General features: G+C 38.1%; 1 protein-coding gene across 3 annotated transcripts; it reads right to left on the bottom strand.

Moving 5' to 3' along the window:
• Positions 1-606: 606 nt before the first annotated feature.
• ccnt2 (cyclin T2) lies at positions 607-24,684 on the bottom strand. 3 transcript variants are annotated; one of them, XM_033024655.1, is made up of 10 exons: positions 24,448-24,659; positions 22,013-22,094; positions 16,872-17,000; positions 16,056-16,116; positions 8,123-8,185; positions 6,723-6,768; positions 5,265-5,428; positions 4,170-4,240; positions 2,945-4,079; positions 607-2,822 (listed from the first exon to the last, which is right to left on the bottom strand). In XM_033024655.1, exons 1-10 carry the CDS (start codon positions 24,600-24,602, stop codon positions 2,782-2,784), a joined length of 1,947 nt encoding a protein of 648 aa, XP_032880546.1. In that variant the 5' UTR covers positions 24,603-24,659; the 3' UTR covers positions 607-2,781. The 3 variants fall into 3 exon arrangements, with proteins under 3 accessions (XP_032880546.1, XP_032880545.1, XP_032880547.1); XM_033024654.1 differs by having other exon boundaries at positions 607-4,079; positions 24,448-24,684; XM_033024656.1 differs by lacking the exons at positions 16,056-16,116; positions 16,872-17,000; positions 22,013-22,094; positions 24,448-24,659 and adding an exon at positions 12,902-12,990 and having other exon boundaries at positions 607-4,079.
• Positions 24,685-24,686: the final 2 nt, after the last annotated feature.

Here is a 24,686-nt window from a genome sequence, read left to right as displayed (position 1 = left end):
TTGGATGATCCTTTCATTTAATTGACCATGCAGTTGTGTGCTAACTTGTAAGTATTGATTCTTGATAGGCTTCAAAGTTTTAATGAAATGAATGATGCACAAATCAAGTGTAATGCAACACCAAGTTTCAAAAAGATCTCCAATAAGCAGAATGCAGGATTTTACACTGCATCCAAACTGGCACAAATATGGGAATAAGTAATTGAAATTAGTGTAAAAATCTTAAACTTAACTTTAAACTACCACCCAACCAAGATGGAAGCTGCAAATTCTTGCATACTGTTATATGCAAATATCTTAATGGGAAGACAAAATGTAATGTATCTTGACATAACATGATTGACTCATTAGTCCATGAACCATTTTAGGTATTCTTGAGACTGCTGCAGTTTCAGACCTACTTTTTACATTGTGTTCATTTTCTGAGAAGGCATTCCCTTCAGACGATGATCTAAAAAATTGGTAAAGTTGTTTTAACATTGGGGAGCATCAGATGCACCCAATAACAGGCAATATCAAGGTTAAAATATCCTGTGAACATTTAAATGCAAGTGCAGACTTTGTTGACTAATAGAATACAGCCAGTAAGATGTAACTTTAAAACAATTTTAAAAGTTCAAATATTATTTAATTTGAAGACAGCAAAAGTTTTGCATTACATTTGTCTGTGTTTCTGAATTTAATACATTATATACCAAGACAAGCAAAAGCACACTAGTGCCTGCGAAGGAGAAAGGAGTAAGAGTAATGCAACAATTCTGTAACATGGTTTGTGAAGTCAAAACAAATTATAGAGAGAATCTTTGTATCAATCACTGCTAAGATATATACTGCATTATCAAACTATGTAACAAAGCAAAACAATTTGAAAAAGGAAAAGGATGCCTCAGTACTATAAAGCTTAAATGTACTGATGCTAAATACAATAGCAGGAAACAATGAAACCTTAATTTTTAAAATATTTACTTATCCCAGGCTAATTTCATTGCGGTACAGTATGCAGTGAGCCACAGATCTCAATGAAAATATTAAATAATTTTAAAAGTGCTTCCCCAATCCAGAGAGGAATGTGGCACGCACACTACTTGTATAGTAGTCAAATAGCAGTAATAGCAGATATCTCCCCAAGTCTATAAATCAGAAATATTTCCAACGGACTTGGATATAGAAGTGGGAACATTTTAAACTGTATAGAAATTTACTAGAGAATTTTTAACTAAATGTTTAAGTAAAGAAAAAGCCACTATTTTGCTAACCACTCAACCATTCTTAAAATAATTCTTCAATTTCTATAGGTTCTATTATTTGAAAGATGTGGCACAGCAGTACTTTACATGCCAGAGCAAAGAAAAACTACAAGAAACAATGTGAATAACTATCACATTTATTGATGAATTCAACTAAGAATTTTTCACTGTTAAAAAGATAATATCTGACCAATGACAGCATTTTTTTTTTTTACACGTTAATAGTTTGAAGAATACTTTAGTCTCAAACATTTAAGACCCAAACCACTATCATTAGAAGCACTAAATTATCTTGCACTTTATCTTCGCATTTTCCTCCACACATCATACAAAGACAAAATAATCCGCTTTTTTTGGGTAACTCCTGCAATTGAGATATACAATTTTCAATATTATTTTGGTGCTTATAATGGCTATAGAGGTCAGATAATATCTTTTTAAGATGCTTACGTGTGTGGTTGACTGCAAACTTATATATGCCTGAAAAAGAAAAAATATTGCATTAACAGTAACTTGTTCCTTTTAGTTTTTTAATCCAAACAAAGCTGGAAAGTTTGTTGCCAATTGATACTTTGATCCCTGTAGATTTAAAGTAATATTTATAGAAAGCTAACCTAAAAAAAATACAGCTATCACACACACGTGGCTGGACTTCTCTCCTACCCGAGCCTGAACAATATTTTCAAATGTTACATTAATAACTCCATGTAATCAAGAAACAACACGCTGTCTGGGTAAATTACTTCAACAAGCCATGAAAATTGTTAAATGCACTTTATAGCAAAGTCAGTCATATGTAAACCTCTTTTTAAAAAAAAAAAAAACTTTTATACTTACAAGCAGCTCCAAACCTGAGTATTCATAGTACATCTAAACATACAAAAACGTATGTACATTTTTCTCCACTTTCTGGTAAACTAATACAGTTGTTTCTAATGTTAATTTTACATCCCTTTTGTCCTAAAAACATGCAAAATCACCATACAATAAAAGGACAAAAATGAAATTTGAAAAAATTGCACTCCTTTGAAACATGTGGCAATATGAACAAGGGCTTTGACAACCGCAAAACCAATAAGTTGCCACATCATTGGTGCGCACAACACATTAGGCATTAAACCTTCACAAGCAGCAGTCTGCCATCTTTAATTTCCAATTGCTGAAATATCGGCAAAATTAAATATGCACATTTCATGCTAGAAGTTACAGTATTTGTAATTATAATACTATGTGTAGAGCACAACTCTTTCAACATTCACCTCTGATTATGCTTACGCTAATCTCCTTTTGAAAGTGAAGAATGGGAAGCAACGCTCAGATCCGATGGAAGCAGTGGCAGCAATGACATGCGTCATAGCTGGATAAAGATGAAGAATTCCAGCTTCAAACACAGGCTGCGAGTTACGGCTACATGTTCACTCCTTGGGCACTTAAGAGTGACTCCAGCATATCGTAAGTATCTTTGTAGTCCTTGTGCTGGGTGTTTGCATTGTATTCTGGATTGGCGTTGTGACCGTTGGCCTCTGTAGGTTTCCTATCCAGTTTCATGAGGGTGCTGAGTTGTCCATAGCCCACCTGGTATGTGACAGTGGGAGGAGGGGAGGAGGGAAGGTTAAGAATTAAGTTGTAAGGGTATATATACTGCTTCACAGAGGAGGAAGAAGAAGAGGAAGAGGAAGAAGAGCTAGATGAAGTACCTGCAGTCTTGGAGGTTTTGCTCATTTTGGGATGGTGGTTGTGAGAAGCATCACTGGCGTGCGCCCTCTTGCGTGAAGAGCTGGAGCCAGTGGAACTGCCATCACCGCTCAGACCTACGGGACTCCGCAAAGTTCCTCCTTTCGACCCTTCAGTACCGTGTCTACTACTCCCACTACTGCTGCTATGCGAATGTTTGTGGCTGCTACTATGATGATGGTGAGAATGGTCCTTGCGTTTCTCCTTGTGCTCCTTCACTGCATGTGGACTTGTGTGCTTGCTCTTACCACTGCTTTCATCTGAGGAGCTGTGTCTTTCAGAAGGAACTTTAATTTTAATTTTTAGTTCGTCCTTAGTCTTTTCTGTAGGTGGGATGGGGATCCGTAATTTAAGTAAACCCTTTTCCTTTTTATCTGCTGCGTGCCTCTCTGATTTTTCTGTGGAAATTGGAATTTTCATTTTAATTGGAGAAGTCACAGCATTGCTATTATGTTGAATTTGCTGCTGTGTGGGCACACGCTTTTTCTGTTGCTCCACCAGGGCTTGAGCAGCAGAGGCATATTGCTCTTTCACATCAGATTCCAGTGTTTCGAGTTTGCGTTTTTGTACTGCAAGCTCTGCAGCAAATTTCTCTCTATATCTGTCCAAAGCTAATTTTTGAGGTGCTGGTACAGTTGGAAGAGGAAAACCATGATGTTTGCCATTACCCGATTTAATATGTTCATGTTTACTTGATGAATGCCCTGATCCCTTTTCTGATCGATGATGACTTTGAGTTAACTGTCCAGAAGTTGACTGCTGCATGCAGACCATGTCATTTTTGTGAACAGATACAGACAATTCTTGTTTATGAGACTGAGCTTGATCCATATGCTGGTGTGGATGTTGGGGCCAATCTTGTTGGGAGGTAGAACTGAATGATGTGGTAGCCATCATTTCAGGGACATGCGGAATTGAAATACCACCAGAGTTCAATGATGCAGGTAGAGCAGTTGTGGAATTTGATTTAGGAAAGCTTGAACTTGAAGCAGGATCAACACCAACAGAACATGTCGATTCATGAGGCCCAGATGAACCAGGAAGAACATTATCAGCTAGTTGACCATCTGCTTTTGGTTTCTTTGCAGCTTGATTAGCCTATAAAAGGAAAATCAAAATGGAAACTAGTATTGACAATAATATTAGAAATGAGATTCCCAAATGTTGTTAAACCAAATTATGTTTTACCCGCCAGTTTCGTATCCTTTTCAATCTGCTTGGAGTTTTTTCTAGTATTTGTAGAAATTCATGTGTTAACTCTGCAAACAAAATGTAAAAATGGTCAGTTAATGTAAACATCTGACTCAACAAATTATACACCTATAAACATAGACTACAACAAATTATATACTGCATAAACATGAATCACTGCAAACTTACCACAATCACATTTAAGTTTTCCAGGGAATGCCGTTTCTTTTACAAACTTTTCAACCAACATTTCTAATCTTAAATTTTCAGGTAAATTGCAAAGTAATAGCAAACTAGGCAAGTATGGTGTCAATCTTTCCATGAACAGCGTATTTTAAAATGGGACTATAACACGAACAACAGAAAGAAATTTAGGGGAAGACTATTTTGGCAATTGCTTCAAATATTACTGTTTCTTACAAGTGCCAATAGTTATCACGCAATTGTGCATAATCCATTAGATGAAGTTCAAATGGCTCCATTCCATATACCGATAACTATGAAATTTGGATAACTTCCTAAAACTCCACAAACGTCGCGTTTAATATTTTAGTTCCTCTCTCCATGGATGTGCTAGAAACGTGAGGATATATAACAGTGATAAAAAAGGATTTATTCTGCACAAAATACACCATCACCAAAGTAAAGTGGTCTTCTGTCCACGAATAAAACAAAGTGTTACAGGAACTCAGCATGGCAGTAGCAACTGTGGAGTGAAACCGACAGATATTTCTGGGTTGGGACCTTGCTTTAGTATGAAGGGCCCCAACCTGAAACATCATCTGTCCATTTCCCTCCACAGATTCTAGTAGGTCAGCCACATTCCTTCAGCATTTTTACTCTGATGTCTCTGGTTTTCCTTATGAACCAGCTTTATTGTTATAGAACACAGATTCCCAATCACAATCGTTGATGTGGCGAAGGGAGACAAGCAGTATTATCAATCGTTTTTACAACTCAGTATACTTCTTAAAATCACATTACGTTAGAAATTTACATTATATTGCTACGCTGTCTCATTACGAGAATCCGTTACAAAATAAATTCTTCAAAATAACGTCTGCATCAAATTCCCTTCAATTTACAACTAACCATCAAGTAATTCCAGAGTCACAGATGGATCCACATATTCCCACCAGTGTTTCCCATCTGTGGATACAGGTATCTCCCAGTTGGACCACTTGCAAGCCAGATGAATACACACGCATGCTATCACGGTAGGTTTGTACTGCAAGCAAAATGTTGTCAGGTGCAAACTGAAGTGGAGAATATTGAAGATTGGTGGATCATGGAAAAAATACAAGAGACAAAAAACAGGAAGCTATTTAATTGCTGTGAAAAGACATACATTAATATCTGCAGAAGGTGGGTCACACTTCCAGTTCAAAGCTGAAAATGGGGCTACTTTAGATTGAGCACTGAAGAACACGTTTCAAATAGACATGTCCATAAATGGGAGAATATATTATACATTGGCGAAATTAAAAATTCTCATCACTATCCATGTTCTTTTCCAAACAGTTTTCAGAATGTTTGCACGGCAAAAGACTAGCCCATAAGGAAGACAAAGTATTAATGTCTGATAATTACAATAATCCTAACATTTTGTTTTACACTCAAAACCTTCTTTGCCTAACAGACCTCTGCTCCCAGAAATTCAGATATTGCAATAACTATGATAAGTTTATTCATTCATTTATTTGAGATTAGATTTTAATAAAAACAACTTGCTTGAGCATTCTGAAAGTACATGGATAAAATCTAGCCCCTACAATCAGCAGCAAAGAAAAGGGATCAATTGTACTTTTAACATTTTTTTTAAAAATCCAGTTTTACCCACGTGCTTACCATGTTATACAGGGCACATGGGATCAACAATATAACTTCAAATTATATAACGAGAGCATCTTCTTTCAATGATCAAGCTGATTTATTTTAAAGTTTATTTTGCCAACAGCAGCAGCAGTTATTTAAAAGTACACATTTTGGCAACAGTGGTACCTCCAGCAATGCTAGTTTTTTACCTACTTTTAGTTTCTCCAGTCAATTTTAGGGGCCACTGGATAATTTCCACTCAAACTGGAAGTACAACCCAACAACTTGCAGCTCATTAAATGAATTGTAATGCTTTAATCTGAAAACATCAAAATATTGTCAATAATGGAAAAATTTAATTCTGCAATTCAACGAGAAGTGTAAAAATGTTAAATACTTTTATACTTACCATGATGCTTGTGAATTCTAGGTTAAGTTTATCTCTTTGCAATCTTTAGTTGCTATTCAGGCTACCAATTTTTAGAGTTATGCACTCAGAATCGAGTTAATGTAATCAGAGAGCACCACTACACTTCTCATTGTGCATTTAACCCCTTCGTGTCCAAAACACCCTTGCACAGTACACCGCACTGCAAACAGAGAGGTTCCATCATTATAGATGAAGGGACATTTCTCTGTTGCAACAAGGGCTTGGGACACTGATAAGGGGGCCCTGCAGTAAGGGAAGAAATAGTGTGCCTGAAACTGTGCAACAAAGAGGGTCAGGATAACAACCTGTTGGTAGCCATGAAATAGGATGTCTGTGCCAAATCCTTGCTTGCTGAAAAAAAATAAAGCAGAATTAGCTGAAAGAAAAATAAAGGAAAAAAATAAATATATTAGTCACCTCTCATTATATATACATTTTTTTGAATTGAATTGAATACATTTTATTAGCCAGGTATGTATACATACAAGGAATTAGCCTTGCTTTGTTCGCAAGTAACCACACGATATACAGTAGACAATTACAAATTAAACATTATAATTTAAACATGTGAAGAATTAAATGGCATGTTGGCCTTCATAATTAGTGGAACAAATGCACAGTGGGATTGTGGTCACAAGGTTTTGACTGATCCGCAATTATTGGAGCAAACGAGATGGTAAGATGATCCCTCCCCTGCCGTATTCCTTAATCATCTCCTTCAATGGCTTGCTGTTGTTGACCCACACCTCTACAGATCTCAGCAGGGATTTCATGCACTATGTCAGGGGAATAGAGAAGTCCTTACATCTCCTCTGCTGTGCCCTCCTGATATCAGTTGACAATGGTACAATAGGCAATGGGTTGCAATAGAAACAGATAAGAAACGTAGAAAAATAGGCGCAGGAGTAGGCCATTTGGCCCTTCGAGCCAGTATCTCCATTTAATATGATCATGGCTGATCATCTAAAATCAGTATTCCATTCCTGCTTTTCCCTATATCCCTTGATTCCTTTAGCCCCAAGAGCTAAATCTCTCTTGAAAACATTCAGTGAATTGGCCTCTACTACCTTCTGTGGCAGAGAATTCCACAGATTCACAACTCGCTGGATGAAAAGGTTTTTCCTCATCTCAGTCCTAAATAGCCTAGCCCTTATTCTTAAACTGTGATCCCTGGTTCTGGAAGGGGGGAGGGGGGGGGGGGGGGGGGAAGATGGTGCTGCAGAGGAATATGTGAAGCAGCAATAATTTTTTTATATATCCTGCTCCATATCCGAGCTCCACTTAGGCTGCTGATTAATCTCCAACTATTAGTAACTTTACATATTTTACTGTGCTCTTGTACCAAACCCGAAATTATATCTCATTTATCATTTGATTAAAAAAAAAAAATTTAAATATATTTTTATTAGAAGCAAGCACATATCATAATAAAAACATTTCATGTATATCAGTCGTACATTAATAATATTATCAGTTGTGTATTGATTCTGCTTCTAGTTTTTTTTTTACAGATAGAGAACAAGAGAAAAAAAGACATGATAAAGAAGAATGGAATAATTTACTAATACATCATTGGAGATAGGTTCGTAAATTATAAAGTACTTCTGTATATTCACTCATTACATTCTGTAGGTGTAATCAATGTAATATGAATCTTATTAGAGAGTTCTGGACAATCACTGATTATATTACAAGTAAAACTTACCTCTCACTAATTGGGTACATTTCACCACATCAGTATGAGGGTGTTCAATTGTAATCTCAAAACCTGAAAACATAAGTAATTTAAATCAATCCCAATGTTTCATACACCACACTAGGAATTTATTTTGAGGAATGTAAATATGGGGCTATTTTAAAAAAAGTGTTTAGGGGGCTACGTTAACATAATTGAACTACAACATTTTTTTTGGCACTCTAATATTTCAAAAGTGTTTGATACTAAGGTAAATCAATTAAAAACACTAATTGTTTTGCAAATTGGCACATCGTACAATCTTACTTGTACCTTCAGAGCCATAAAACAATTTAACTATTATTTGAATGAAGAGAATCTTCCAAAGGTTTTCAACAGATTTTAATCAAATTGCAGAATTAATTAATTGGGTTATACCTACAGATGACAATATATTTTCTATGGGTTGTCAACCTATTAAAACTGTCATGCATTAACTTAAGAGTCAAGATAACCTTTGAAACAAGAAAGCGCCTGTTATCAATTTCAAACTTTTTTGATTGACACAAAAAGCTGGAGTAACTCAGCAGGACAGGTAACATCTCTGGAAAGAAGGAATGGGTGACGTTTTGGGTTGAGACCCTTTTTCTGACTTTTGAGGCCTTTATCTTACTTTTCCAGCCATCATGTAGTTCCAACATTTGACTGCTGAGGGCCCTTTGCAAGATATTGTTTTACAGACCACAGCCATAATGATCAAAACAACTAGTCGACATACACAATCTACTTTTCCAAATAACAGGAAGAGACTTATTTTGGCGAATAAATCAACTATACAATAAGGCATCTATTCAGACATACTGATGATAGCAAAGATTAGTTTTAATATTCAAGAAGCTAACCCACTTAATTTATAATGCTAGGTTAAATTGTGCCATGAAAGCATTTTTTCAGAAAATTATTGTGGAAGTTCCAAAAGGAACTGATAGTCATCTGCATTGCATAATGGCTTTGTTGGACCAGTCACATTGTCATATTCATAAAGGGACATCTTTCAATTCCAGATGAACTAGCATGCTTAACATTTTTGAGGTGGTTTGGCTCAAGACTAGGTGTTCTTGTATTGCAACTATATTGGGAGCAGATGACACCATTGAGATCCATGGTGATTTCATAAGAACCGTACAGGACAGAAACAGGCTATTTGGCTCAAGTCATCAATGTGGACCAAGGTGCCCCATGTTAGTCCTATTTGCAAAAGATATGCCAATTGGCAAGTCCCAAAAATCATTGCAACTGTTTTGTTAATGAGTCATGGCAGCAAGTATTTTCAGCTCAGGAAACTCCAGCTCATAATTATTTAACTGGAGGGCAAGGTTTGGACAAGGCGAAGCAGCAGCAAAAGTTATCTGCACCTTTTACACCGTCATATCCTTTAGATTAGATTAAGAACAGTAAAACTAGTCAAGAGCATCAGGAAGATGGGACCACAAATGAGGAAGGCATGTAGATTCAGACAGAAGCATTGCAGGAACCTCAATTCTTTCACGTTCACATGGTACCAAGTTCAGTGGAGACACAAGAGTGGCTGAATTCTTGAGCAAAAACAAAGTGCTAGAGGAACGCAGAGGGTCAGGCAGCATTTGTAGAGAATATTTCAATTTGGGACTGAAGGATCCTGACCCAAAATGTCATCTACCTTTCCCCCTCCGTAGGTACAAGGCTAATGCAGCCTTTAAGGATGAAAGCAAACACTGCAGAGCGCATGGCCAAACAGACCAAAAGACTATTTAAGTTTAAGAAGTGAGAAGCAATGCTATAACGTAGCTGTTATATGACACTCCGTGGAGGGGGGTGGGGAAGAGAAAGAAGATCCAGCTGTAATTAATTCTAGTGAAGGCACATCAATAGGGAGTGGGGATTCCACTAACAGAAAATTAAAAAAGCTAAGGAGCAAATATAAAGTGATAGTGCTGAACAGCAAAATGGAAGAGAGCACATATAAACATAAGAGGGTATACCCCCTGCTGAAATCAGAGCATGAACAAAACCTGAAGGCTCTTGATCCAAATGCATGTAGATACAAGGTAGGTGATTTAAGTACATAAATATATGTATTTAATTAAAAAAACCATAATAGGAATACAGAACAACCAAAGCCTGGAATTAAATATTCCATATTGTTTATCTTTCAGAAGAGGACAGAAAAGTAGAAAAGGAGGTAGAGTAGCCCTAAATTTAACAAAAGATTAAAAAGGTAGCACAGAGGGTCTTAGTTCAGAACATTTGGTACTATAACCAGTTTAGATGGAATTGTTAGCAGCTGTACAAATAGATCTTATAGTAATGACACAGTGTGAATCAGAAATCTTGAGGTCCATGCAAGAAATGTGATAAATAAGTATGGAGGCCTTTAATCCACTATTTGAGCGAGGTAGAAAATGTGATATCACAGTGCAGCTCACCCCATTTCAAGGAAGTAGGGAAAATGATGGCATCTACTGAGGAAATATAAAATGTAATTTAAACAATATTTAATACGGTAGGTTTGGACTTTCAGATGATCAAAATAAACATATATAATCAGCCATTCAGAACAGAAATATCTTCACCCAGAAGATATTTCTTTATTTTATTTTTTTTTAAGTAATTTTAATTTATTAGGGAAACAGAAGTTAGTAGGGTTTGCTTAGGAAAGTAACGCTGAATTAAGATCAACCACGACAAATTAAATAGCAGATTAAATTGCGGAAACGGCAGTAGGGATTGAGAGTCCTGCTACCATTTCCTACAGTGAAGATAGACCCAAACTGCTGGAGTAACTCAGCGGAATAGGCAGCATCACTGGATAGAAGGTATGGGTGATGTTTCAGGTTGTAACCCTTCTTCAGACTGTCTGAAGAAGGGTCTCGATCGGAAACATCACCCATTCCTTCTATCCAGAGATGCTGCCTGTTCCGCTGAGTAACTCCAACATTTTGTATCTATCTTTGGTGTAAACCAGCACCTGCATTTCCTGCCTAACCATTTTCTACATTAGTTGGTGCAGTAGTAGATCTGCTGCCGTTGATCCTGACTACGAATGCTATCTGTGTGGAGATTGACCACGTGGGATGCTCTTCATTTTAAAGGTGGCAGATTTGTAGATTAATTGGCTTCAGTAATATTACCCCTAGTGAGTAGAATGCAAAGACAGGATATCATAAAACTAGTACACAGGTAATCAATGGTCGGCGTAGACACGGTGAGGCAAACAGCCTGTTTCCACACTGCATCTTTAAATTTAAATCTTGCTTCGAAAGAGGAAAGGAAACAAATGCTCTTACTCTTGGTCACACCTAGCTACCCGTACAGAAAAATAACGAGATGGTCAGAAAACCTACTGAATTTTGATGCGACAGGACACTGATGTTTAGAATCAGTACAATTCACCCCCATAACCCCCCCCAGCAAAAAACGTGAATGCTTTTGACAGTAAGGAGAATTAAGAGGCAAACAAGCCTCATTGCTGAGGGCAGAACAGTTTTTAAACATGTTATAGAAAAGATAGCCAAGCTTGAAAGGGTTCAGAAAAGATTTATGAGGATGGTGCCAGGGCTAGAGGGTGTGAGCTATAGGGAGAGGTTGAGCAGGCTGGGTCTATTCCTTGGAGTGCAGGAGGATGAGGGGTAACCTTATAGAGGCGTATAAAATCATGAGGGGAGTAGATCAGGTAGATCAGGTCTTTTGCCCAGAGTAGGTGAATCGAGGACCAGAGGACATAGGTTCAAGGTGATTCAAGGAAAAGATTTAATAGGAATCTGGGGGGTAATTTTTTCCACACAAAGCGTGGTTGGTATATGGAACAAGCAGCCAAATGAAGTAGTTGAGGCTGGGACTATCCCAATGTTTAAGAAACAGTTAGCCAGGTACATGGATAGGACAGGTTTGGAGGGATATGGACCAAGTGCAGGCAGGTGGGACTAGTGTAGCTGGAACAAGTTGGTCGGTGTGGGCAAGTTGGGCCGAAGGGCCTGTTTACACACTATCACTTTATGACTCTATGTGTCAATAAAAATTGAGGCCTTTAAAAATCTGAAATCAAGATCATAAGGTGTTTATCTGCAAACTTCAGAACTGAAACGAAATTCTAATTATGATTCAATGAAGAAACTGAATACTAAGCAGTTTTGATCTTGTGCACAAACGAGAACTTCTAGAGCCAGGAAAGGTAAACAACATTACATTATCGTACAATTATTTAAAATAATGCAGACCAATGCAGCCATCTTACTATTATCATACAAATGACAATGGGTGTATTTATTCTCCACAAAACTGGAAGTACCACCTAAGCATAATCAATGGTCACAAAATGTTAAAAAAAGTTTGAGAATTTAATCTCATCTTTCATTTCACAAGATAAAATATATCCGATTCATCAATCTGAGTGCAATAGTAAAAATATAACTTCCAAAAGCTGCATAACTAGTTAGAACTGTAATTCTCTTGAATCTCAAAACACCCAGTTTGTATTATCTCAGCTTTTGGAGCACAAAGATTCTCTACATTCATAATTTAATCAGCTCCATGGAAAAATGCGAGGCTATGGTCTAGTCTGAAAGGAGCTAGAAGATAGGAGTCAAGTTAAACAGGAAAGATAAATTGCTGTAAAAATTAAATTTAGCATAAAAACAAGGAAATATACCTCCTCTCAAAATATAAATGCATATTTCCACCCATATACCATTTGGTGGATAATTAGGGTAGTCAACTGGACTTCTGGCTGCAAATGTTTGCTACAAGTTGTTAAACAAATGGCTGGTTAACCTGTGAGGTAGTATTCTAAAATAAAACTCAATGTTTCTTCAATAGCACCAATATGCTCTTTTCCACAGAATGGCACACTGCAAAGAAAAAAATGTGCATATTTTAAGGTACTTATTTAGTATTGGATTAGGACAACACAGTAAAGGAATGAAATGAAGTAAAGGACAGAATGAAGAACTCAAGATGATAAATATAGGCAAGAAGCAAAGCAGAGTAAAAGGATTAAGAGATGCAAATGTGGAAAAATAACAGGGGCATGGCAGCAACTCAATTTGAGCGAGTCACCTTTTACCATCCATCCCCAAAGATTGGGATAATAACCAACAGAAGATAAACATTTGACTATTCATGCACTGAAATGAGTTTAAAAGCTAAGAATGTAAATAGTATTGGGACAGTGGGATAAAAAATAATGAGGAAAAAATAATCACTAGAATCTTCAGAAATATGGCTTAATAGGAAGTAAGATGTTGACAATTAAACAAAAGGAAGCAGCTACTGGCTATAGGTGACATATACCATACTCCTGGCACTTTGAATTTATTTGGGATCGGAAATCTTCTCTTTGCAACAGCATCTCCAACAAAAATAAACTAGGACAAACAGGTTTGGAAAAAAGATGACTATGGCAAAAATAACAATGCAAAAATCTCTAACCAATTCCACTTTGTTATCTTCAGAAACTGAATTAACAAGCTATTGAAATATTCCAAATTTTCTTCAAAACCAACCTAAAATTCTGTTATAACAATTTGCCTATGGTAATTTTCATTAATCACGTTCACTTTACCAGAAGATTTCTTCAGAGAACAATAAATAAAACCATGGATTTCTCTACAACTGTGCACAGCTGTTCAGATATCTGACAAGGAATCCGTTTCCAATATGCCATTCTTGGAAATTATCACTTCATTTAAATTCTTCCAAGCTATTCAAACTCTGGAAATTTAATCATGAAACACTGTTGGGAAATATTATTGGAAATCATTTGAATGGGCACAGAACAAACACTTGTTTGAGAAGGAACTGCAGATGCTGGACAACCGAAGGTAGACAAAAATGCTCAGCGGGTGAGGCAGCATCTATGGAGCGAAGGAAATAGGGAAATAGACAACGTTTCGGGTCGAGACCCTTCTTCAGACTGATGTGGGGGTGGGGAGGGAAAGAAGAAAGGAAAAGGTGGAGCCAGTGGGCTGAGGGAGAGCTGAGAAGGGGAGGAGAAAGTAGGGACTAACTAAAACATCAAACAATCCTTGTTCAAGGCGTACCGTGGCCCTATTCCCGAACTCTACATCCACTACACCGACGACTGCATTGGTGCTACCTCCTGCACCCACACTCAACTCACTGACTTCATCCATTTCACTGCTAACTTCCATCTGGCACTCAAATACGCCTGGACCATTTCCAACATTTCCCTACCATTTCTTGATCTCACCATCTCCATCGCAGGTGATAGACTACTGACCGACATCCACTATGAACCCACTGACTCCCATGGCTATCTGGACTGCACTTCTTCCCACCCTGCTTCCTGCAAGGACTCCATCCCCTACTCCCAAATTCCTCCGTCTATGCTGCATCTGCACCCAGGATGAGGTGTTCCACACCAGGGCATCGGAGATGTCCTCATTCTTCAGGGAACTGGGGTTCCCCTCTTCTACTATAGATGAGGCTCTCACCAGGGTCTCTTCTATACCCCGTGACTCTGTTCTCACTCCCCATCTCCCCACTCATAACAAGGGCAGAGTCCGCCTTGTCTTCACCTTCCACATTACCAGCCGTCACATACAACAAATAATCCTCCGACATTTTCGCCACTTCCAACGTGAGCCCACCACTTGCCACATCTTCCCATCTCCTCCCGTCTGCTTTCCGTAGACCGCCCTCTCTGTAACTCCCTGGTCAATTTGTTCCTTTCCCACCTGAACCACCCCCTCTCTGGGCACTTTCCCTTGCAACCGCAGGAAATGCTACACTTGTCGCTTTACCTCCCTCCTCGACTCCATTCAAAGAGCCAAGCAGTCTTTCCAGGTGCGGCAGAGGTTCACCTGCACCTCCTCCAACCTCATCTATTGCATCCGCTGCTCTACATCGGTGAGACCAAGCATAGGCTTGGCGATCGCCGAACACCTCTGCTCGGTTCGCAATAATCAACCTGATCTCCCGGTGGCCCAGCACATCAACTCCCCCTCCCATTCCAAATCCGACCTTTCTGTCCTGGGCCTCCTCCATGACCAGAGTGAGGACCACCGTAAATTGGAGGAGTAGCACCTCATATTTCTCTTGGGCAGTTTACATCCCAGCGGTATGAACATTGACTTCTCTAATTTCAGGTAGTCCCTACTTTCTCCTCCCCTTCTCAGCTCTCACTCAGCCCACTGGCTTCTCCTCTTCCTTTCTTCTTCCCGCTCCCCCACCCTCACATCAGTCGTAAACATTGCCTATTTCCTTCGCTCCATAGATGCTGCCTCACCCGCTGAGTTTCTCCAGAATTTTTGACTACCAGAACAAACACTTGTTCTCTTTGTGATTACATCAACTCATCAGCTGTCAAAACTCCAATCCCTTGACTTCTACCAACTAGAACAACCAACACAGTATCATGGGAATGTCATCATGGTAACAAATATACCAACTTGATTATCAATCACAATTTCTGCATCCCTGCTTGGCTAAATTTCCAAATACTATTATGGGAATCCCAACTGCACATAAATAATAATCCTTCACCACTACCATTGCTACAAGAATGGAAAGGATTGCATTTATCCAGTTTGTTTGGATGTCTCAAACTACCCAATGAAATGCATTTAAAGCAGAGTCACATTTAATTTTTCAGCAGCAATACATTCATGCATCGTGTTTAATGTTTCTAGACCACCCACAAGTTTTCCAAGAGTGTAATCCTGTCTGCACCTTATAAAACAGCTAAAGGTTTAGCACAAATGTTCCATTTGTAAATTCTGCTGCACAAAGTTGTCTAAATAGTGGAGTAATTCAAAAACCATACTTGGGTAATAGATATAACTCTGTGTCATCCATAGCCCTCAAAGAGACGTTTAAATGAAATGAAAAGGAATTCAATAGACCATCCAACGCGGTCTAGCACTTATGAATTGAACAATTTTATTAGAATCTAGCCAAAGCTTACCCAAGGTTTGCAATATTATACTTTCAAGTATGACCAGGTCTTGGGCCTGCTGAAGATATGCCTAAAGTTGAATAAATAAATATCAAAAAGTAGATTTCATAGTGTCATGTTAAGCAAACAAATTCACTGTGAATATTGATCCTTAAGCAATAACCTACTTATTAGAACAGAGTAAAAGAACAATTGTTTTGCAAAGTTGATATTAGATTTTACAAAACTGAACTAAAGCCGTGATAATTTGTACTACCAGAAATGTAGAAGTATCCCCCATACATTACATTTGTAGATCAAATACAAATTTATCACTATTTAAAAAAAGATCCCAACTGTTGATCTACACTCTGGAGTTTAGAAGGATGAGAGGGTGTCTCATTGAAACATATAAGATTGTTAAGGGCTTGGACACACTAGAGGCAGGAAACGTGTTCCTGATGTTAGGGAGACCAGAACCAGGGGCCACAGTTTAAGAATAAGGAGTAAGCCATTTAGAACAGAGATGAGGAAACACTTTTTCTCACAGAGAGTGGTGAGTGTGGAATTCTCTGCCTCAGAGGGCAGTGGAGGCAGGTTCTCTGGATGTTTTCAAGAGAGAACTAGATAGGGCTCTTAAAAATAGCAGAGTCAGGGGATATGGGATATGGGGAGATATGGGTCAGGGGATATGGGGAGAAGGCAGGCACGGGGTACTGATTGGGGATGATCAGCCATGACCACATTGAATGGCGGTGCTGGTTCGAAGGGCCGAATGGCCTACTCCTGCACCTATTGCCAAATTACAATTCCTAAATATCATTTAACATATTATTTACAACTTACATCACTCTTAACATCCAGTGGTGGCTCTTGAGGGTTCAAGCATGCATGCACTACTTTTATGACATGCTCAAGTTTACGTGGCTGTTCCTCTACCTTTGCAGCCAAGAACAAAGCAGCAGGTGAAATTACCTGTGAAGAATTTTCAACACATGTTAAATGCTTGAATAAAAACATTAAATGGATCAGCAAAAATGTAATTTGAAGTGATGTATTAATTAAATATTACTGCATTTAACCAAATGCATTACCCTTCTAAAAGATTGGTAGGCAACACACAGAACACAAAGATGTTGCACAATGTGGTGGTTTACATTTTTAGTGGAGTTTCACACTGTTCTTAATAACGTACAACATCTAGCTGTATTTAAAATAATGCAAGTTTAATTGTTGCATTTGTTTTCTAGATGACATCATTATTTAGGCCCGAGTGAATTGGAATCGGTCAATACAAAGCACTTAAACTGCTTTGTCAAACACATGCTAGATGTTTTGATAAACAAAATCAAGATATTCCACAATGCCTACCACAAATATTTTGGGAATGGAGTATCAGTGTGAAGCTCAGACACTTACCCATGTCCAAAAGTCAATTTCAAAATCTAGCCAGAAAAAAAGTTGTTTTTTTTCCCCAGCCAAGCAAGGAATAAAATGCATTTCCCAGCTAAAGTATTCAATGACTTCACCTCCATAAATTAAAAAATAAAACTAAGTAGTGCAGAAACATGCTGAAGGGTCTTTAGAGCTACATCTGTAAAGTAGCTTGCAGCTCAACTGTAAAATCAAACAACGATTAGGATGCATCAAACAATTGTAGCTGCCTATTTCTACCCTAAAAGCGGAGAAAATACCACCAACCATTCAATTTGGCAGCACAGTTAAAACATTAAAAAAAAAATCAGAAACCTCCCCGTTAAAGCCAAACAATATCTAAAAATCATTTTTACATCAAAATTAAAATTATTCCATCGCAGCATACATATTAGTGGAATAGCCGGCGATCACACCCAAAAAAAAGAGACCTAAACAGAAACCAGGATTAATCTCTAGATTTCCTTCTTGCACTTATTCTGAGATTAGACAATATGGCTTTTTGATCATTTTCAATTGAACTATACTAATGCAACCAACTAGAATTAGTGCAAATGGTCCAAAAGAACAGCATGGATGAGGTAGGTCAAAGGGCCTTATCCACTGCCCCTTTTCTTTAGGCAATTCTTTAGCTTCCATTCAGTCTTATTTACCGAAGATTTTAAGGATGTTGAATGTTGCCCTAGTTCATTGAGTTTAATACACAGGTTATTTATTGACCCATATCATTTAAACAAAATTAAATTGACAAACACCTAGCAAATAGAATAAGTTATAACCAGAACAGCAAACCAGAACACTTTTCGCGTTCAAATATTGGATATGCTATCAGAGGATCTTGCAATCTCAATTTTTATCTATGAATTCTTGTTCTGTTCACTTCATGCCTTCATGTTTTGAAGCACTTTGAAGCATTGCAAAGCTGTGTGATAGCACATACTGCAAGTCCTTCAAGTCAAGACTTAATAAAAAGTAGAAACAGGAAACTACAGATGCTGGAATCCTGAACAAAACACAAAATGCTGGAGGAACTCGGCAGTAATGCTGTATCTATGGAGGAAAGGACAGTTGACATTTCGGGCCAGGGCCCTTCTGACTGATGGAATTGGGGAACGGGGGGGTGGGGTACGTTGGGGGAAGTTGTAGTTTGTAAAAGAAAGCCACCCCACAACCCAACTTCTGCTGCACCCAACCCATGCCAAATGGTGAAAAAAATCATTGCAGACTAGCTTAATTTCCACGTGCCATTTAACTGCAGTTTGCGAGCAAAATGAAATGTGTGTGCGTTGAGTGTTTATCATGTTTGTTTATACGTGCATTTAAAAGGTCAAGGTGTAATATCACAAATTAGCTTCAATTCCAGTTTGAATACAAAGTCAAATATTCCAGCCACGATTCTAAAACAAACGTTCTCATTTGTCACAAGCTTTCTGAAGCAGTATTTTCAAATTCTACAGTATCCAATAACAAAGGAAGAATATCTGGTACAATTAGAAGGCTGGCACTCAAAAGGCAAGTGCGGCATTCAAAGAACAATGCCAAATTTAGCTTCTTAATCGCAAATTTTGTGTGCGCCAACTGAAAGGATAAAATGGCAATCACCATACCCAAAGATTTTTGGCTGTATGTGATTCTACGATAACTGCCTTCTAATTTCTCCCAACATTATCTTGGGTGCAAGATAAGCAAATGAAGTGTTCCAACAAATTCCCATTCTTCGACTGTCCACGTCTGAACAAGGCTCTAATTTAAAAAGTGACTTCCATCACTGGAAAACCCCACCTGTCAAAGAGCAGAGCTGTCTCCTGATAGTATTGTCTGTTCGTGCAGCCGAATCGTCCTTGCGACATTCTGCATGATTCCAAGACTCTTCAGAAAAATACTAAGCATGCACAAGGACAATGCAACGTAAGCAGAAGATGGTATACAGTAGAGTTCCATGAGTTAAACAAAAGCTTCTTCACTTGGCAGTGATTGTTCATAGTTTATTGGATCATGAAATATTCAGATTCCCTCAAACCATGGCCACAAAGAGTGCATTGCATATAATGCAGCAAAATCCATATTAACAGCAAAATTTCTATTGGTGGTTGAATCTTTGGTTTTGCACCAATAGAGTCTGTAACTGGATAATTCAACAATAAACACAACTCAAGGAATTCCTACTGAGCCAGTGAGATATAAAAAGTAATTAACCGACAATCTGGATTATTTTCCTTCTTGGCCACAATATTTCAATAAATTTGAATAGACAGTCCCAAAATGAATTAAGTGAAGCCAATTTGGTCCGAAGAGTCTCCCCAAGAACAAATCGTATGTCAAACCCTGTTGTCAAGTTTACAAATGAAAAACTTGAAAGTGCATTGCACCGATTCACTGGTAGAAAAATGGCAAGACGATACCAGGATGGATCAACAAAAATTGCATACCTCAAATGTTAAAGCTAACTTTCAATTTCTGTCAGTTTGGAAGAAATAAAAAGAAACTTGCATCATTTGGAAAGACTACCACATACAAATGTGTTCAAAATACACTGAAAAGTAATTTGCAGGCTGAGAAATAGCAACATCTACTTTACAGTATAAAGCAGTTCAACATCTGTGCATAACTGGAGAAAAACAATGCCACCTTGGTGATGACAATATAAGACAGCAACAAAATGAACAATAACTTGAGTGGGCATGATCCAGGAAATGTGATCTCCATTCTGGAAAGAAAATGTACATTACGGAATGCTAAGAGACTGCGGACATCTGACCTGCAGAGGGATTATGATTTCATAATCTTCCAGTCTATTGCCATGGGATGGCGCAATCAAGAACTAGGCACCATGTTTAAGGTGAGCGAGGAAAGATATAATAAGAACCCGAGGGGCAACTGTTTCCATACAGTGAGTGGCAGGTAAATGCAATGAGCTGCCAGATGAAGTGGCTGAGGAAGGCACACTAACAATATTTTAAGACGTCTGGATAAATACATGGATAGAAAAAGTTTGGAGGGAAATGAGTCGAATACGAGCACATAGGACTAGCTTTGATGGGCATCGTGGTCAGCATAGAGCTGTACGGGCCCTTTTCCGTGACGTATAACTATGATTGGCAAAAAGTTAGTGCGCAGATATAGCAAGTAATAAGGAAAGCTAACAAAATGTCATTGTTTATTGCTAGGAAATTGAAAGCAAAGGTGGGGAGATTACGCTTCAGTCATTTAGGGTTTGACGAACTGCACCTTGTCTACTGGTCATACTTATTTATGGTTGCTAATGCATTAGAAGCAGCTCAGAAAATTTACCGCTTATTTTATGGAGAAACATTGGTATGGTAAGCTTGTATTCACTGGAGTTTAGATGAAAAGAGACTTAATTAAAATACAAGTTTGTGAGATCTTGATCAGGTGAATGTGGTAACAATCTTGAATCAGGGGCCATTATTTAAACACAAGAGGTCAACCATTTAAGAAGGTAATAAACACTTTCTTCGAGAGCTGCGAGGCTTCAGAACTCTCATCCTCAAAGGGCAGTAGAAATAGAATTGTTGAATATTACGACACATATTTGCCAAGAGGGTGAAAGGTCATCACAGGTAGATCAGAATGTGGAACTGAGATAATAACTAGATTAGCCATGATCTTATTAAATTATGCAGCAAGTGGCTTACTCCTACTCCTAATTCATGTGTGTTATGCAGAATAGATCTGGGGTATGTCATCTGATAGTCTTTAATTTCCAAACGAGGAAATCTTAACTCAAGGTCCCATTTTATTGGCGTAATATATCAATATACACTGAGACGTATAAAGTGGCATAAAACTGATTATTCTGCTTGGATAGTTTGAAATGCAGCGAGGGGGTCAAGTAAGGATTCTATAGATTTTACTGACTTCTAAAACTACTGGATTTTGATTTACAGCACCACCACTTTTAATTAAGTATTGGGCCAAATATTCCAGCATGACATCAGTGCAATGTTGGAACATTGTCACAGTACTCTGCAGAAACCTGTGTCCAGCTCTCTGCCTAGAATTTGTACCAGCACACCAGCATCAATCAAATAAATTAAATCAATCAATCGCTGAATGAAAGGAAACCAACATTTTATAAAAAGGTCATTTTTAGATTTACAACTTACAAGGAAAATCTAATCTTGGCTTGAAAGCTTTTGATTTTTGACAGATTTCAGCGAATACGTACACATCAAAGCTGTTCATAGGCAATAATCTTGCACATTAATTTCCCGGAGCAAAATAGTTTGACTGTGCAACACCCTACCACACTGAACTGTTTCAAAGTGCTTGAAAGAATATTTTTGGAAAATATACTATAAATCGTAAAATTATTCTATGGATAAAATATGTGCCACAAGAACCTAAAAACACGCTTAAATATTGCTGCTGGACAACATGAAGAATTTTTAAATTGACAAATTGCAGTCAACGTATGATCTGTAAAACTAAATGTAATTAAACGCATCAAGCTTTCACTAAATCATTGAACATTCAGTCTATAATTAAAACTACAATTTGTACAAGAGTAAAAGAAAATTAAAAACACTTACATTTCTATGAAACCTTGTGAAAGAATGTTGCATATAAAATCTGTGCATATAAACAATTGCAGTGTTGATGGTTAATTGAGAGCTAAAATGTGCGTCAAGGAAAGTGTGCTGTAATAAAAATCATTAAAATTCTGCTTAAAAATTGATAATGAAATTAAAAGATAACGGATCTTTAGACTAGCAGAACTCAACATAATGTGTACAATTATAAGAAAAATATTTTGAAATCCCGAATATCTAATTTACACTTCAGTGATGAGAATGTGTCATCAACAATCCTAAACATACCTTGATATAACTGATCTATTTCTTTGAAGTGCAATCAGATTCAAATACATTTATGAGGTCCTAGACCATTCAAATTACTACTGCTTCGCATCTTCTTATATAATTTATGGAATGGATCACCAAACCCCATCTGCATGATCTTAGCAAGCAATTACATAATGACAAAAAGAAACATCCCTGGGAAACTGCCTGTGCCAAAAAGAAAAACAATCATTGGTCGAGTCCAAATTGCACGTCATGACTGCAGGACCCATTTATGCTTGTCAGTATATTATACTTTTGGACATTGAAAAGTTAAGAAATCGATATTACAATAACTATGATATTAAAGCTCATCCGACATTGAAATTCACATCCAAAATTGATTTCTTTATTAAAGAAAATGGAGAAAAAAGAAAAATTGGATAGATGCCAGACCTGAATTCAGCTATTTGGTCATGAAATGCATGACTAAAACAAAATCACTGTAGTAGTACATCAATAGGAATGCACTGAGCCCTGTCAATTTTTTTTTGCATTTGTATGACTCCTGGGCAAACTTCATACGGGAATGGAAATAGAATATAATATTCAAATCTTGCAAAATAAACTAGCCAGCCAAAATGGTTTAAAAATGATTAGTGGAAATGAAATGCAGATAAATGCTGCATTAAAGTAAAAAGGGAACATAAGCACAAACGACAGCCATGAAACTAGCAGAATTATCAAGAACTGGGTCAGGACTGAATCTTCAAATGGACCAAATTGTTAATAAATGTGTCACTTAAAAAAAGTTTGTATATTGTTTTAGATAAGACAGTCATGTACATGGACTTGCCTCCAAATTATAATGGCCATGGTTCATAGCTCACAAACTAAATCAGCATTATGCTTTCTTATTCCTTTGACTTGGATGTTTGGTTGGATGAAGGGCTTTGCAGAATAGAAAGTGGTACAAGATTATTTCCTGTAAAAGTGTCAGGACGGGATGGGTCCATACGACTACTTCTGTATTATATCACTCCACATTACTTCATATGCAAAATATAATGGACATAACATGCCTAATGATACAAAAGGTAGATGGAAATAAAAGTTACCCTCCAATTCACCAAATCAAAAAAGCTGCATTGCGTGTCATTAACGCAAAGACCTCCGGGGTCTTGCTGCAAATTCACTCTCTGGCATTAGCAAATTGAAAAATAAATTAAGTAGATTATCATGAAACTTAAATGTATAAACCATTTGCAATTTATGCCATCAGAATCAACAGCTCTTTGGGGAAAAGTAACCTTCTCATCAAATAAACCATAAAGCAAAACATCACACATGCTGGACACAAACTAAACACTAAACGTAATTCGTGTTGCATAGATCCTGCAGCATCTGTGAAGAGAATCGAATTAAAAATGCAGATCATTAAACTTTCATCAGAAACAGTTTATCAGCAGTAAAGATACAAGGCCACAATCTTGAAACATTAACTTCCTCACCCCCCAACCTACAACTTCCAGCAGTTCGTTTTATTATAAGCTTGGCGTCTAACAGTATTTTCCGCATTTAAACAATTCTACAAATTCAAGACTAAGCGAACTCGAGTAGTTTACTCTCTAATCAGGCTGAATCGCTTTAAAGCAATGGCGTCGTTAACATAATTATTGCCGGTCTGACCCGGCAGCCATGTTGTCTTTTGTGCCTTGTTGCACCACCTGTTCCAGATCCACACTGTAGGCCTCTCCTAGTATTTTTCCCCAATTGTCGATTTGAAAGGCAAAAAAAAAACACCTAACAATTTAAATTTCATGGGATATTAAATCAGCCAAGATAAACCCAAGGTAAAGGATGCGCCTTTTCAGCAGGAAACCGCAAAGAAAAAAAGGTGCCGCCAAAATAAATTAGAAGCCGACTACAGCGCGCCGGACACGGCCCGAGTCCCGGCTTAAAGCAAGGACAGTTTCCCTGTAGATCTAACTGCCTAACACGGGTTGCAGCAGACGGGGCCGGACAACTGCCCTCTCGACCGCCTTTATCCGAGTCACCGGCATCGGCCCGGCCGGGCCCGCCCCGCCAGGCGCCGCCATGTCAGACAGGCCAGGCCTCGCCTCACGACCGCTGGCCCCGCGCTACATTTCTCGGAAAACGTTTAAAGGCAAGAACGACAAGGATACACATTCAGCCGCTGTCCCATGTCCTGAACAAGGTTGGCGGCCTGCTGACGGTACGACAGCTCCTTGTCGGTGTCGATCCCGCACCGCCGCGACGGCGTGCTCTCCAGCTGCTCGCGAGTGAAGTACCATTTCGACGATGCGGCTGAAGCTGCCATTTACCCGACACCCGGACCAACTCCCAGCGTCGCCGCGCGCACGCGCACCCCGCCGCCCGGCCCTGCGCGTACACAATCACCGGA

This window comes from Amblyraja radiata, chromosome 7 (assembly GCF_010909765.2).
Source record: "Amblyraja radiata isolate CabotCenter1 chromosome 7, sAmbRad1.1.pri, whole genome shotgun sequence".
Classification (NCBI taxonomy): domain Eukaryota; kingdom Metazoa; phylum Chordata; class Chondrichthyes; order Rajiformes; family Rajidae; genus Amblyraja; species Amblyraja radiata.
This window is presented reverse-complemented; position numbering and strand designations above follow the sequence as displayed.

What these genes read in the sequence shown, in the direction of transcription:
- ccnt2 (XM_033024654.1), bottom strand. Translation starts at nt 24,602, where the DNA reads ATGGCAGCTTCAGCCGCATCGTCGAAATGGTACTTCACTCGCGAGCAG. An exon ending in TCACAAGGTTTCATAGAAAT is followed by an intron (nt 17,001 to 22,012) that starts GTAAGTGTTTTT and finishes AATTCTTCACAG; the next exon opens with GTAATTTCACCTGCTGCTTT. An exon ending in TATAATATTGCAAACCTTGG is followed by an intron (nt 8,186 to 16,055) that starts GTAAGCTTTGGC and finishes TTATGTTTTCAG; the next exon opens with GTTTTGAGATTACAATTGAA.